This window comes from Taudactylus pleione, unplaced genomic scaffold (assembly GCF_031769625.1).
Source record: "Taudactylus pleione unplaced genomic scaffold, aTauple2 ptg000351l, whole genome shotgun sequence".
Lineage (NCBI taxonomy): Eukaryota > Metazoa > Chordata > Amphibia > Anura > Myobatrachidae > Taudactylus > Taudactylus pleione.
The window spans coordinates 25,195-41,694 of record NW_028284752.1 but is presented as its reverse complement, the minus strand read 5'-3'; the positions used below and the strand labels follow the sequence as shown (position 1 = coordinate 41,694).

At 44.8% G+C, this 16,500-nt stretch overlaps 1 protein-coding gene across 1 annotated transcript in view; it reads right to left on the bottom strand.

The window, feature by feature from the left end:
- Positions 1 to 16,500, bottom strand: part of LOC148508691 (uncharacterized) — a 96,559-nt gene that overhangs the window by 60,589 nt on the left and 19,470 nt on the right. Inside the window, exons 8-9 of the mRNA XM_088444192.1 lie at positions 11,916 to 11,972; positions 6,620 to 6,667 (exon numbers count right to left, since the gene is read on the bottom strand). Of these exons, the coding sequence (XP_088300318.1) occupies positions 6,620 to 6,667; positions 11,916 to 11,972 (105 nt within the window). The remainder of the gene's footprint in view (positions 1 to 6,619; positions 6,668 to 11,915; positions 11,973 to 16,500) is intronic.

Below are 16,500 nucleotides of genomic sequence, written 5' to 3'. Positions count from 1 at the left end.
TCGTTCAGAAAAAGGGGGCGGCTATTCAAATGAACCGTTCGCTCCTTGCGGTCTGTTGCCGCCTCCATGTCTGAACGAGCGAACAAAACATGCGCTCGTTTATTTGAAAAATACGCCCCCTGGCCGCTCGCACCATACGTCATGTCCGCTATTTATTAGATTAATCGAGTACATCGAACAGCGTATGAACTGCTCGCTATTCTTGTGGTTGGTTTTTCCTACCGCTATATTGCGAGCAGTTCTGACTATAAAACAACCAAGTGACGTGGTCAATGACGCTGCTGTATTAATTATGCACACCCATAAAAAGCCCGCTTTGACCTTTAAGCACGCCTGCGTTCGGATCTCCACTCCCCATTTTCAAGCACCTTCCCCTGTTACCACCCACATACGCCTCATTCTGTCACTCAAAATAGCAGGCACTCGCTATATAGCGAACAAAAGATTTTCGGCCGCACTGACTGGTTCGCGCATGCGTATTAAAAACCGTACGCATGCGCAGATGTGCAAACATCATTCCGAACGAACGAGCGGCCGCTTACGAGCGGCTCTGAATCAGGCCCTCTGTCCTCAGGACCCCAAACAGTGCATGTTTTGCAGGTATCCTCACAGAATCACAAGTGAAATAATTAGCTCCACCTGTGGATCTTTAAAAGGTTTCTGTGAGTAATGAGTACACCTGTGCACCTGCTGGGTGACCTGCAAAACATGACCTGTGTGGGGTCCTGAGGACCGAGTTTGAGAAACACTGCACTATACGCACTGCTGTATGGTTGTCGGTCGCATCTTCAGCTCTTGCGTACATGCTGCTCAATCTGAAGATCTGAGTGATGAACCCATGCATTTTATGTGGTGAGAGAAAGACATATTGTGCGGTCATTCAGCAGATCGTTTGGTGTGTATGAACCACACAATATGTTGTTCCGTCGGCCGGGTACATTTCGTCGTCTAGTGTGTACTCAGCTTAAGAAACAGTGGGATTCATAGGGACAGGTTCAATTAGCTGTGAGTTTTGTACTGTGTGTCTCGATTAATCTGCACATATTGTGGTAATTTTTCACAAAAAAGGAGGAATATCTTGCTGAATTCAATTTAAATGGCAAGTGACGTGCATCACGCTGGTATAACACATTCATTCTGCAATGTGTGAATTATATAAAGTGCATGAAAGAGATGGGAAATAAACCTGAACCCCAAAAAAGTGTCAAATATGAGAGCAGGTGACCATAAGGATAGTGTAGGAGGCTGTTAGAGGCTATAAGCAAAGCATTGGAGGCTGTTATAAGGTGACACATAGTTGAATTTTACAACTTTTATTAATGAATTAAAAATAACAGCCAGTCTGTGTTTGTTAGTCAATAAAAGTGAATAGAGTATTTTGGAATACATGTAAATGTATCTAATGTGAGTTATAAATGTGTATATACAAGTTTGTAAAATATTTGGGAGAAACACTGGCAACTCCCATCTGCAATGGCCATCAACACAACACAGCAACATACACGTCCTCCATCATTCAGCCCATTTCTCTGCTTTTTAGAGAAAGTGTCTTTATTGCCCACATTTTACCATTTATACACTTGTAAATGAATTACTATTCATCAGGAGGGGTGTACCATAGGTACAGATGTGTCCTCATACACCTAGCATGTCAGGCTTGGCACTAAGGGAACCTCTACTGAGGGGTTGAAAGCTGAAGTCTGGGGTTGAGGGAGGAATCGGAGGCGAGGGGCCTGTATGTAAGAGCTCCTCATCCACAAATATCAGATGTTGGCGAGATCTGACCCAAGGTGCGGAGTCTAACCTGCTGGGAGGTGTTCACCAGTGACCACTCCAAGTGGTATATGGGTTTGTGGCCGGAGGCCGGCCCCACGTGTATAATGGCGGCTACGGCACTGAAGGGGTTAACCCCCATGCTGTGGCGCCATTTTTAAAAGGACAAAAGGCGCCAGGCACCCATTGTAACTGTGTACTCTGCACTAGGCACCGAGTGTTTAAAAATAAAAACACATTTAAAATGGTATGTGCAGCACTGAGCTATGACAGCAGGTCCTGGGATCCAGTGCTGCAGGGTGCAAAGTCTGATGCTGTGCACAGACATGAAATGTGAATGTATTTACAATGTATGATTTTACATGTATATTTTGTAAAGAAAATGCACTTCTAGGATATGCCAGTATAAAACATGACAAGCTTCTGGGGCTGCAGGAAATTAGATGCTGATTGTCATCTCCTAGCAGGAGGTCTGATGAATAGAAAGACCTGTTGTAGTCAGTGAACTCTAGGTGAGACCTGGCTGGAAGGTTTCTGTGTGAATAGTGTCATATGGCTAAACCCTTTGTTTACAGCACTTCCTTTGAAAGCCCCTTTTGGATGTCACTAAGGGGCCTATTCATCATACCTAAACTTTCTCTGGAGGTAATTGGGTTTAGAACTCGCATGGAGTTCTACCTAATTACCGGAGGAATTCATCATTCCTCCTCCCCATAACTATCTATTCCGAAAAGCTGTCATTTTTGCGATGACAGCTTTTCGGGAAATAGATAGTTATCCCTATCTACTCTGACTTACCGCAGCTGGAATCTGTGCTGCGCATGCGCTGTTACATTCGTATAGCCAGCGCATGTGCAGCACTGCCTACAGCGGTGGTAATTTTGTGTGTGTCCCCCTGCTCCCCCCGCTCACCTGCCCTCCCTCCGATTACCTCCCCCCCGTCCCTGACTTACCTGCTCGCCTCTGCCTCCGTCTGCTATGCTGTCATGTGGTCTCCCAGCAAAACACAATAAAGTTTAGAAAAAAAAAACTGTTTAGGAAACAAAAAAAGTTTTTTTTCTCTAAACTTTATTGTGTTCTGCTGGGGAGAACACATGACAGCATAGCAGACGGAGCCAGAGGAGTCCAGAGCGATGGAGGAAGACATGCCCAACTGAAAGCAGGTAAGTATAACCCGCTATACGCCACCTCAGAGTGGCGTATAATAAAACCATCAAAATCCAAAAATACATAACTTTCGGAATTTGATGAATACCATAATTTCCATATCCCCATACGGGGAGTGTGGAAATTAATGCAGGGGGACTTAACAAGGAGATATCAGTGATATCTCCTGTGTTAAGTCTCTACATGAATACTGAAATAACATTAATTAAGGAAAATGTCCTTAAAAACGTTATTTTAGTGTTAATGAATAGGCCCCAAGATGTGCTAAGGTTGGAAATTCCAAACTGATAGATACTTCCATTGGGAAGGATGAATGTCATTTACTACAGTATTTCCTGTGAAATGTTATATCAACATTTTAGGAGACAGTTATAATGTATGATAAATCAGTTTGTGTTTAGGTTTGGGTGGTAGATTAGAAAGGAGGAAATTGGGTGACTCTTTTGAAATGTAATATGTGGTTAAATTATAGTATGTGAGGAAGCATGATAGGTTGAGAGGAACACTGGGCAGATTTACTCCCTGTGATATTGTGTGTAAGAATGATATAAAAATAAGGCCTGTGAGCCTGTATGTGTACAACCCTGTTTATCCTTTGTGAAGAAGAACTGCTGTTAAGATTCCTGTATACGGATGTACCCCTTCAACTTGAAGGAAGGTCTTTTTCAAGACTTTGAGCAATAAACATCTTGCCTTTACTACGATTGCATCTAAATCCTGCAACCAACAGCATTGCGCCAAATGCTATTCCGTTCTCCGGCTGTTCTGGTAGGAGCTTCGCGTCTCCAAGTTCAAGCCCTCTGCCAGCTACCGTGCAGGCCTGGTCCATTGTGAGGGATCAGGAGGAATCAGCCGACACCAATCGGGGGTGGCCGCAGCTAGTCAAACGCATAAGGCAGCAGCTCCAGGTACCGAGGTAGGAGCCTGGGTGTTCGAAAGCGGTTTCCGAGTGCCGACAGGAGGAGCTCGGTGGTGGCAGCATCGTTACACGCCCACAGCACAGTGGGCGGAGTCAGTGACAGGCGGTCACTGACGGTAAGCGGGAATCCCTGATACCCCAAGGTTTAGTGGGGATCGAAACCCCAACATGTGATCGGGTGTCCGGGCTGGAAGCCATCCGGTCACAGGGTTTAAGCTGCACCTAGAAGGCAGGTAGCGGTCCTTTTGTCAGGTATTCGATATCCGTGGGAATAGAGACAAAACAAATGATGGCCCGAGTGATATACTTCAGAAAAAAGCACTGCTGCACTAGGAGTGGGCACTTGAGGTTGCACGCAGGCAAGATGTACTGACGCACTGCTGCACCAGGAGAGCATACTTGTAAAACACACAGGCAATGTGTTCTGGCACACTACTGCACAAGGAGATGGCACTTGTAAAACACACAGGCAAGGTTTTCTGACGCATTAATGCACAAGGAGATGGCACTTGTAAAGCACACAGGCAAGGTTTTCTAACGCACTACTGCACAAGGAGATGGTACTTGCAAAAGCACACAGGCAGGGCGTTCTGACGCACTGCTGCACAAGGAGATGGCACTTGTAAAGCACACAGGCAAGGTGTTCTGGTGCACTGCTGCACAAGGAGATGGCACTTGGAGACTCGAGGGTATAACGTCAAAGGAACCTGGAATGTAGTGATGGCAAGTAGACACAAGTAGCAACAACATTGCACAGGGAACTTCCTGCTGTCCGGAGCCTAGTTATATACCCTGAGGTAGGAGATCATTGGAGGACAGCGTCAGCTGACAACAACCAAGCTTCCATTGGATGGAGGGTCAGTCAGATGATACAGACTGTCATGGCTGTGTCCATGAAGGAAACCACAGAAGCCAAATCACAGAGCAAGCCCAGACAAAAATGCACCTAAGGCATAATCCTCAGCTCATCACCCGCCGCTGTACCAGATGTCTGACCGCACATGGTCAGGGGAAGTTGGTGCAGCGGTAGGTAACGGACGATTCTAGGCCATAACCTGGCAAAGCATCTATATGCATTATGGTGCAAGACTGTGACACTCCAAGGGGAATAGCATACCATACTTTTCATTGAATTTTGATTCTTATACGCATCCCAGACACAGCGAAAAGCCACTAACCGTGTATTAGAGACGCTAGGCTGTGGCATTAGCCAAACGGAACTTGGCGTGAGAAAAAGACACGAGTGCTCACATCAAAGTCCTTTTTACACATATTCAGACTTAGTTGCACGCAGATGTACAAATGTCAAATCAGTGTAAGCTAGCAATGTAGTTTTGTCGCTCTCCATTGTTTTATTTATGCAACTAACTTGCACATTTAAAGTAAGAAAGACGCTCAGAGCACCCAAGACTTGGCGCACCAAGTGGCTATTTGACGCGACTTGATGAACAGTGTATGAGGGCACATCTGTACTGCTCAGTCTCCTGACATTTTTACATTAAAATAAGGACTTTTACAAGTATGGAGGTGTGAACTAAAAGTCATGATTTCTCCCTGTGAAACCCACATTAATCTAACGTAATTTTCAAAATGAAAAGCAAAACGTTGCAGCCACAGGTTTATGCTGCAGTGAAAGTCACGTGAACTAGTTTGCAGCTAATTGAATCTGCCTTGTTGGCATGATAATTCAACTTGTAAACTCTCAACCCCTCCAAAATATCAGGGGAGGTAGTCGATAAATTTTAATATGAAACATGCTTATTTTATTGATAGTAACTGACTTGTACCCGTTATATTTAGCAACAAATCCAGTCAACTACACCTATGAGCTAGAGTATGTCACCTCCATGCATATTATGGGGTGTGTTTTACATTTGTGTGAGAGACCAAGAGCAGCTGTTGCAGTGTCACACATCGGGCTCTAGGTTACCTTCGGCACTCCTGTGGTCACTCATCTATAAATGTGCAGTTCCTGCTGTTCTTCATCATGGCACTGCCATCTTGGACGTTATTACATGATCTGCTCTGACAAACCAGTCTCCATCAACTCTGATCACATGATTCATACAGCCAATCAGTTGTATAGGTGCCCTATTTAAACCAGGAACTGCTGACTGCTCATTGCCAGCACAACATCTCAGAAGATCAGTACCCTGACTCCTGGTTCAGTACTTGCTCCAGATTTGTTTTACAGAATTCTGCCTCAGTGTGTTCCAGCAAACCTGCTTCAGTATTTGCTTCTCAGCAATCAGCCTCAGTGTGTTCCAGCAAACCTGTTCCAGTATTTGCTTCACAGCATTCTGCTCCAGAGCTATCCAGAAAACCTACCCAATATTGCTTCACAGCATTGTAGCCTGCCTCAGCTGTGCTCCTGGCCCCCAGTTCCAGTGTACTGCAGTCTGCCTGTAATATCCTTAACTCTGCTACAACCATGGGCTATTCTGCTAGCCTGCACCTGTTCTCAATACCTATTCTCCTAACCATTTTTTAGCATCAGTCTTCTACTGCTACTAGTAACTGGCATGAGGAACAGCATTATTAGCCACCCAGAATCATTCACACTCTAGTCCATACAGCTAGCACAAGGGGCCCAGACCCGAATCAACAAACCCCTAGTTTCATGGAGAGATCAATGATCCCTCAAACAAGTTATCTTTTATAAATTCTATAAATCATTGCAAAATGTCAAGTAGCTCTCCACTATCCAGCACTTCAATGTAATTTGAAATAAGAAGGGATTAGACCCTGTTTATTACTCACTTTTGAAACTTAGCTCCCCACCATTTTCTTGAGAATTTCTTCGGTTTCCTGCAAAAAAACAAACAAAAACAAACTATCACTTGGAGAAGAAAGAAGTGAGGAAGAGGAAGGGAGAACGTTCTGTAAATAGACCATGTAGTAAGAAAAGGGTCTGAGGACCCCAGATGTGTGTTATGGATGTAACTCATCCTTAGAGGCCTGCTACATATATTATATACGTATGAGTGATTACACAGGCAGAGGCACAAGGAAGTAGTAATAGAGAAATTGTTACTCCTGTTCTCTAACATAACCTGCTCCAAGCCACCCTCAGTTGCTAGCACCTAAGCAGTGAGGCCCCAAACATGCTTCACTGCACATACACCAGCCCACTAGTAACCCTTCAATCTGCTAAGGCCAGAAAAACATATATATATATTAGGGGTGAGCGGGTTCGGATTTCTGAAATCCGAACCCCCCCGAGCCCCCCCGATCCGAGTCCGATCCGAATCAGGCTCGACTTTTCCCGCCTGACTCGGATCTGAAATCGAGGCAAAACGTCATCATCCCGCCTTCCGAGTCTCGCGGGTTTTGGATCCTATATAAGGTACCCACGTCGGCGCCATTTTCTCACTCGGCTGTGGACAGTGAAGAGGGAGGGTGGGAGTTAGGGCTGTGTAGTGTAGTGTAGTGTAGTGCTGCTGTTGTCCACTACTTCAAAGTCCATAGGGGCTGGCTGTGTTGTGCTGTGCTGCTGTTGTTAATAGGGGCTGTGTCCACTACTTCAAAGTCCATAGGGGCTGGCTGGACTGTGTTGTGCAGTCAGTTCTCCATAGGGGCTGTGTCCACTCCAAAGTCCTGTGCAGTGTCCCAGTCCTAAAGAGGTGCTGTAGTGTTGTCCAGGGGGTGCTCTGTCCATCAGGGGTGCTCCCCCCAAGTGCTAAAAAAATAATATATTTTCTGTGTTTGTGAATTGTGTGCGCAGTAGCCGCACATGCATCAACAAAGTAGTGCCAAGCGTGCGCCTGTGTCATAAGTAAAGGGCCGGCTGGCTTGACCGTTAAAGGGTGCTGTAACCCCCGAAAGTACACTCCAGTCCAAACCAAAAAAAAATAATTTTCTGTGTTTGTGAATTGTGTGCGCAGTAGCCGCACGTGCATCAACAAAGTAGTGCCAAGCGTGCGCCTGTGTCATAAGTAAAGGGCCGGCTGGCTTGACCGTTAAGGGTGCTGTAACCCCCGAAAGTACACTCCAGTCCAAACCAAAAAAAAAATTATTTTCTGTGTTTGTGAATTGTGTGCGCAGTAGCCGTACGTGCATCAACAAAGTAGTGCCAAGCGTGCGCCTGTGTCATAAGTAAAGGGCCGGCTGGCTTGACCGTTAAGGGTGCTGTAACCCCCGAAAGTACACTCCAGTCCAAACCAAAAAAAAAATTATTTTCTGTGTTTGTGAATTGTGTGCGCAGTAGCCGCACGTGCATCAACAAAGTAGTGCCAAGCGTGCGCCTGTGTCATAAGTAAAGGGCCGGCTGGCTTGACCGTTAAAGGGTGCTGTAACCCCCAAAGTACACTCCAGTTCAAACCAAAAAAAAAATTATTTTCTGTGTTTGTGAATTGTGTGCGCAGTAGCCGCATGTGCATCAACAAAGTAGTGCCAAGCGTGCGCCTGTGTCATAAGTAAAGGGCCAGCTGGCTTGACCGTTAAAGGGTGCTGTAACCCCCAAAGTACACTCCAGTCCAAACCGAAAAAAAATTATTTTCTGTGTTTGTGAATTGTGTGCGCAGTAGCCGCACGTGCATCAACAAAGTAGTGCCAAGTGTGCGCCTGTGTCATAAGTAAAGGGCCGGCTGGCTTGACCGTTAAAGGGTGCTGTAACCCCCGAAAGTACACTCCAGTCCAAACCAAAAAAAAAATTATTTTCTGTGTTTGTGAATTGTGTGCGCAGTAGCCGCACGTGCATCAACAAAGTAGTGCCAAGCGTGCGCCTGTGTCATAAGTAAAGGGCCGGCTGGCTTGACCGTTAAAGGGTTCTGTAACCCCCAAAGTACACTCCAAACCAAAAAAATATATATTTTCTGTGTTTGTGACTTGTGTGCACTGTGGCTGCACGTGCATCAACAAAGGAGCAGCGCCAAGCGTGCGCCTGTGTCCCATAAGTAAAGAGCCGGCTGGCTCATTTCTTAAAGGGTGGTGTAACCCACAAAGTGCACTACTCTCCAGCAAAAATAAAAAAATATTTTCTGTGTTTTTGTGCGCTTTAGCCGCACGTATATATATCAATATAACATAAATGGAGGACCAAACTTTCTCTGATAAAAATAAAATAGGGAAAGATCAAGAACCACTTCCTACTAGTGCTGTTGCTGCTGCTGGGAGTTGTTCATCATCCCAGAGAGGAAGTAGGAACATCACTACTTTTACTAAACAATTGACCCTCCAACAGTCCCTAGCGATGAGGATGAAGTACGACAGCAGTCATCCTGAAGCAAAACGTATAACTGAGGCCTTGACTGCTATGTTGGTGTTAGACGTGCGTCCGGTATCCGACATTAGTGCAGTGGGATTTAGACAATTGATGGAGGTAGTGTGTCCTCGGTTCCAAATCCCGTCTAGATTCCACCTGCATCCTCAAAGCAGCAGCGACAAGCGTGCGTCTGTCTGTTAAAGGGTGTTGTAACTCTCAAAGTGCTCCAAAAAATCTAAAAAAATGTTTTAATGTGTTTGTGACTTGTGTGCGATGTAGCCACACTTGCATCCTCAAAGCAGCAGCGACAAGCGTGCGTCTGTCTGTTAAAGGGTGGTGACACCCTCAAAGTGTGCTACACAAACAATAAAAATATTCTTCTTCTTTTATCTGTCTATGTGAATTGTGTGGGCTGTAGCCGCACCTGCATCCTTAAAGCAGCAGCGACAAGCGTGCGTCTGTCTGTTAAAGGGTGGTGACACCCTCAAAGTGTTCTACACAAACAATTAAAATATTGTTCTTTTTTTTCGGTCTTTGTGAAATGTGTGGGCTGTAGCCGCACCTGCATCCTTAAAGCAGCAGCGACAAGCGTGCGTCTGTCTGTTAAAGGGTGGTGACACCCTCAAAGTGTTCTACACAAACAATTAAAATATTGTTCTTTTTTTTCGGTCTTTGTGAATTGTGTGGGCTGTAGCCGCACCTGCATCCTTAAAGCAGCAGCGACAAGCGTGCGTCTGTCTGTTAAAGGGTGGTGACACCCTCAAAGTGTGCTACACAAACAATTAAAATATTGTTCTTTTTTTTTCGGTCTTTGTGAAATGTGTGGGCTGTAGCCGCACCTGCATGCTTAAAGCAGCAGCGACAAGCGTGCGTCTGTCTGTTAAAGGGTGGTGACACCCTCAAAGTGTGCTACACAAAGAATAAAAATATTCTTCTTCTTTTTTCTGTCTTTGTGAATTGTGTGGGCTGTAGCCGCACTTGCATCCTCAAAGCAGCAGCGACAAGCGTGCGTCTGTCTGTTAGAGGGTGGTGTAACCCTCAAAGTGTGCTCCACAAACAATAAAAATATTCTTTTTTTTTTTCTGTCTTTGTGAATTGTGTGGGCTGTAGCCGCACTTGAATCCTCAAAGCAGCAGCGACAAGCGTGCGTCTGTCTGTTAAAGGATTACATCGGTGACAGCATCCAAGTAGGCATGTCAGACAGTCCGTACCTGTACTGGCAGGAAAAAGAAGCAATTTGGAGGTCCCTGTACAAACTGGCTCTATTTTACCTGAGTTGCCCCCCCTCCAGTGTGTACTCCGAAAGAGTGTTTAGTGCAGCCGGGAACCTTGTTAGCGAAAGGCGTAGGAGGTTGCTTCCACAAAATGTGGAGAAGATGATGTTCATAAAATGAATGATCAACTCTTCCAGGGAGACCAGCCTCCAGAACGTACAGAGGGACCTGTGGTTCCAGCAGGGACGAATTAATACTCTGTGAGGATGAGGATGTACATAACACTGAAGAGGGTGAGGAATCTGTGGATGAGGAGGATGAGGACGACTTCTTGCCTCCGTAGAGCCAGTTTGTGCAGGGACAGATTAATTGCCAGCTTGTTTTGTGGGGGCCCAAACGAACCAATCATTTCAGCCACAGTTGTGTGGCAGACCCTGGCGCTGAAATGATTGGTTTGTTAAAGTGTGCATGTCCTGTTTATACAACATAAGGGTGGGTGGGAGGGCCCAAGGACAATTCCATCTTGCACCTCTTTTTTTTCTTTGCATTATGTACAGTTTGGGGCCTAGTTTTTCAATGCCATCCTGTCTGCCACTGCAGTTTCACGCCTAGATGGGTCACGTGTTTGTGCCGCCCACTCGTGTCGCTTAGCATAGTCATCCAGCTACCTCGGTGCAACCTTTTGGACATAAAAACACTATTGTGAGGTGTGAGGTATTCAGAATAGACTGGAAATGAGTGGAAATTAAGGTTATTGAGGTTAATAATAGCATAGGAGCAGAAAAACCTACAAATTCTGTGATTTTAGCTGTTTTTATGCTTTTTTTCAAAAAAATACAGATCCAAAACACAAAACCCAGAACCCAAAACACGGAAGGGTGGTTTTGGCAAAACCAATCCAGATCCAAAACACGAAGAAAGATCCAGATCCAAAACCAAAACACAAAACACGAAAAGTGGCCGGTGCACACCCCTAATATATATATATATATATATTCTTCCTACCTATATATCTGTCTGCTATTACCCAGTTATGTTTTATTAATGTTTACAATTGTAAAGCGCAACGGAATATGTTGCGCTATATAAGAAACTGTTAATAAATAAATAATAAATAAATAAATTCATACCTGGCAAAACTGAACCTAAAGTGTAGCATGCATTTATTGTGCTTAATTAACATAGTATGCCGGTACTGCCATGACCCTCTGCTATATTTAATTGCAGGAAGGAGAGTAGTCAGCTGAGTCACCTGTCCTATTAACATCACATTGCAGGGACTGACTGCATAAGCATGGGGGAGGGGGGGGGGAGATTGGGATTCAAGGTCTGTCTGGTGATATAAGAGGATGGAGCATTCTATGTTAGACTGTAACTATTAGATCAGTGTGACACACATACAGTGATGTCCAGTCTGAACACCATCACATTCAGATAGCATGAGGCTTAATGTACTCAGTTAACTAACAAGGGATAGCTAGAGACCTAATGCCAGCAGTAATCCTTAGTGATTTATGGCATAATTAAATAAAGCCCTATCAATGCTGAAGACACCAATTTTCATTGGCAATAGGTATTTCACCCTTTGATTAATTGGCGCCATAATTGCTGAATAACAAATGTTATTCTATACACTTACTCAATGCTCACTATTGTAGCTAGAGATGGTCTCCATGTCATTCTACAGAAGTTTTCCCTATGAAAAAAAGAAAAATAGTTATATATATATATTTATAGAATCCTGTCTATGACAGGATTCTTTTCAAAAACTACTAACAGATTCATCTATAATAATACATTTAGCGCAGATTAGAACATGTACTTAAATTGCTATGTATCTTCTCTATTTTCCCACACATTAATGTGGATGCTCAAACATGTCCTTTATTGAAAAATATGCTGTATTTGAAAATATTTTCTACACACAATAAGTTTGTACAATCTGATACATTTTAACAAAACACTGATCTGTGTATGGGTCCTAAAAGACTACACAACCCCATTAAAGTCCCACTGAAGGTATTTATTAAGCTGCCTAGAAAATTCTTGTACCTCATAGAACATCCCTGGTTGATGAATAAGGACACATTAGGCCAATGGGTGTGACATAGTGACATAGGCAGTATAGATTATTTACAAAAATAAACATTGTAGAACATTCATGCTGTAATAACTTTTTACGATTAAAGCACTATGGCCAAAATTATAATTTTGTTTATAATTAATATCTATTAATAAAAGCTGATGAATTATGTAAATACAGTTTCCAGTGTAGAAAAGAATATCAGGGAAACACATAGTAATTATCAGGGTTTTCCTTATGCAACATGTGCTACCATATCATAACAGACCGAAATAGGGCCTCGCACCCAATCTGCACAGTGGTACATGCAAGGGGGTTTTGCAGGTACCCAAAATCCCCCCAATCACAGTGGTGGCCCGAAACTCCCTCCGCACATTTTAGGTACTTTGGGGCTTCAGGCCCGCTCCTCATACAGTATATATGACTGATGGTCAAGAGACAGGCAGAGGATGCTTCCCGGTCAGCGTGACCAGGAGGTATCTTCTGCCTTTCTCCTGGCCACCTGTCTGTCACTAATACATAGTACATGCAGTGAGCAGTGTCCATCTGTGTTAAGTTACTTAATGCTGATTGGTGGATTGTTTTGACCAGTCTCCACAACTGATTAGTCGATGGCTGAAGCTATCCACTAATCAGAGTTCATGAAGCTGTGATGAGAGGGTACACACTTGGCCGGCTTTATGCTTGCAGATATATCGGCATGTCTGGCTGTGAGTACGGCGACCCACTGACCGCCCATACAGTTGCCGCAGGAACCCAGGGACATCTCAACTGGACGGGCAGCTCCAAGATCCAGTGGGATCAAAATATTATGCAATCGCCTGGCAGAGCGAGGTCTTCCTATCACAACTAACTTCTATGCATACAAAATACATATTTAAATAATTAAAGCTTTTCCTTTGATACTTCTGAAATATTGCTTGTATGACCGTTTATGTATTAATGAATCATAACAGTAATGGTGCGTACACACTGTGCGATCAGGAAAGACAGTACGATTACGACATTGTAATCGTACCGTCGTTCCTGATCCCCTGTAGTGCCTACACTGAACGATCAGTCGTTCAGTGGAGGCACACTCCATCATTCCTGAACATGGGCAATCTGTCGTTATGGGCAGATTGGCCTGCATGTTCAGGCGATGGACAATGTCGGAAACGACCAGCGGGCGCGCGCATCGCTGGTCGTTTCCTACATTTTAGTGCACGAGTTAAGCACGATTACTGAGCGATTGCATGATTACGATGTCATAATCGTGCAATCGCTCAGTAATATCGCCCAGTGTGTACGTACCTTGAGGTAACTTTGGGGAGTGCATTAACATAGTTCAAGTGACAGCACTTTAAAGAAAGAAGTGATCACAGTCCATCACTGCCACCTCTGAGATGGTGTAAGAATTGGGTTTTTTGCCCAACTAAGAAGACAGGCATAGATCATTAGGTGCACAGTGCTGATATGATCACAATCTACAATCTGCATTGTGCTGGGACACAAGGGGCCAAATGTAATAGGGTGTCTGTTTTGGTAAATTGCGAGTTTAGTACTAAACTCGCACTTTTTCACAACTCTCCAATGTAACAGGGTGTCAGTTCACTAGAACGCACATTTTTATCAGTTACTATAAATCCCCATTCTCAAAATCGCATCCAGATGTTTTCCTATTGAAAACAATCAACTCGCCCAATGTAATAGGGTTCGAGTTTTAGATTCGCAAAAAAACGTTTTCCAAAAGTCCCCAAATAATAGACCAGCTTCAGGATAGCGAGTATATCCTGAGCAGGTCAGATTAACACAGAAACATGCACATATCCATGAGATTAAAAAAAAGCATAACCAGCCCCAGGCTTTATAAAGCCTGTCCTGGTTCTAAAAATACAGGGGACAAAATGCGTAGGGGTCCCCGCTATATTAAGAACCAGCACAGGGCTTTGGTGAGACGGTCCTGGTTGTGGAGAAACGGGACAAAACGAGTAGGGGTCCCCTGTAATCTCCATAACCAGCACCGGACTCTTTCTAGCAGGAGGGTAATACCACAGCCAGGGAAACCTTTCACTAGTTTCCCTGGCCAAAGCATTAATATCTGACCATTAGTCAGCCCAGGCCAGGGATCCTTGGGGAGTTGGGGACCGCCCCAATAAAGGGGTCCCCCTCTCCAGGGCACCCCAGGCCTCTGCTGATAGCCCGGGGCTATCCCATGCACCCCTGGGCGGTGGGTGCCGGGTTGATAATGTCAAAGTGTAGTGTAAAATAGATGTTAAATATTGCCTTTAGCTGTGGTACTACACGTCCCAGCAAGCCTCCCCCACATGCTGGTACTTGGAGAACCACAAGTACCAGCATGCGGGGCATTATGGGCCCGCTGATACCTGTAGTTCAACAGCCAAAGCAATACATAAAAAAACACAACACACACCGTGACTGTAAAAGTTTATTGTAACATACATGCACACTCCTACTCACACTCACTAACGCACATACACACCTAGTATCCCTGATGCCATCATGTCCACTTGTCTAGTAGAATTCCGTAGGGGTACCTATATTAAAAAATCCATACTCACCTCTCCTATGCATAGTTCATGTCTCCTCGTTCCAAGTAGGCATTAAGGGGGTTAAAATAAAAAAACTAAAACACCCGAAAACCAAGCCGGACTGAGGAAAGGTATGTGTGTGTACGCGAATGACTGGGGTCCAAGTGTGCCCAGTCATTGTAGGAGCCGCCAGCCAAATAGTGGGCGCCTCCGTCGGAGCTGCTCGCTGATTGGCTGTGTGCTGTCAGCCTGTCTCCTCCATAGACTTCAATGGGGAGAAATCTCCATTGAAGTCTATGGTGGGAACAGTGACATTGTATCCAATGATGTGACCACAAGGTTCACCTCAAGTAACCTTGTGGTACATCAATGTATACAATGACTGGGCACATGTGGGCCCCAGTAATTCGCGTGGAGGAAAGGTACACACACACACTTTTCTCAGTCCGGCTTGGTTTCGGGTATTTTTATTTTTTAATTTTAACCCCCTGGATACCTACTTGAAATGACGAGGACGTGAACTACGCATAGGAGAGGTGAGTATGGATTTTTATTATAGGTACCATGATGGCATCAGGGATACTAGGTGAGTATGTGTGTTAGTGAGTGTGAGTGTGCATGTATGTTATAATAAACTTTTACAGTCACGGTGTGTGTTGTGTTTTCTTACGTATTGCTTTGGCTGTTGAACTACAGGTGCCAGCGGGCACGTAATGCCCCGCATGCTGGCACTTGTGGTTCCCCAAGTACCAGCATGTGGGGGAGGCTTGCTGGGACGTGTAGTACCACAGCTAAAGACAATATTTAAACATCTATTTTACACTACACAATAACACTATCAACGCGGCACCCACCGCCCAGGGGTGCCAGGGATAGCCCCACGCCATCAGCCGAGGCCTGGGTTGCCCTGGAGAGGGGGACCCTTTATTGGGGGGTCCTCGACCCCCCAAGGATCCCCTGCCTGGGCTGACTAGCGGTCAGGGTTAATGCTTTGGCCAGGAAAACCAGTGAAAGGGTTTCCCTGGCTGTGGCATTACCCCCTCCCTGCTAGAAAGAGTCCCGCGCTGGTTATGGAGATACAGGGGACCCCTACTCATTTTGTCCCTTGTTTTTCCACAACCAGGGCTGGCTCAGCAAAGCCCTGTGCTGGTTCTTAATATAGTGGGGTCCCCTACGCAGTTTGTCCCCTGTATTTTTAGAAGCAGGGCAGGCTTTAGAAAGCCCGGGCTGGTTATGCTTTTGGGGGAGGGCTGCTCGTCTTTTTTTTAAAAAAACACACACAGAAGCCGTCACGGATCTCACTGATATGTGATGGCTTCTGTATAATGCGCACCTTTTAATGCTAGTCGCATTAAAAGGTGCCAGTTTACATAGTCCTAAACTCACCTAAATTTGCATATGTAATAGGCTTGAGCTGAAAAGTTTGCAGGCTATTACATTTGCGAGTTTCAGCACAAACTCGCACCTTTAAAAAATGTGAGAAGGTGCGAGTTTGTGCTGTTACTAAAACAGACACCCTATTACATTTGACCCAATATAATAATTTTTTTGGTGGCATGCACATTGACGTGCACAGTAAACCTATAGCTTACATATACATGGAGTTCCAG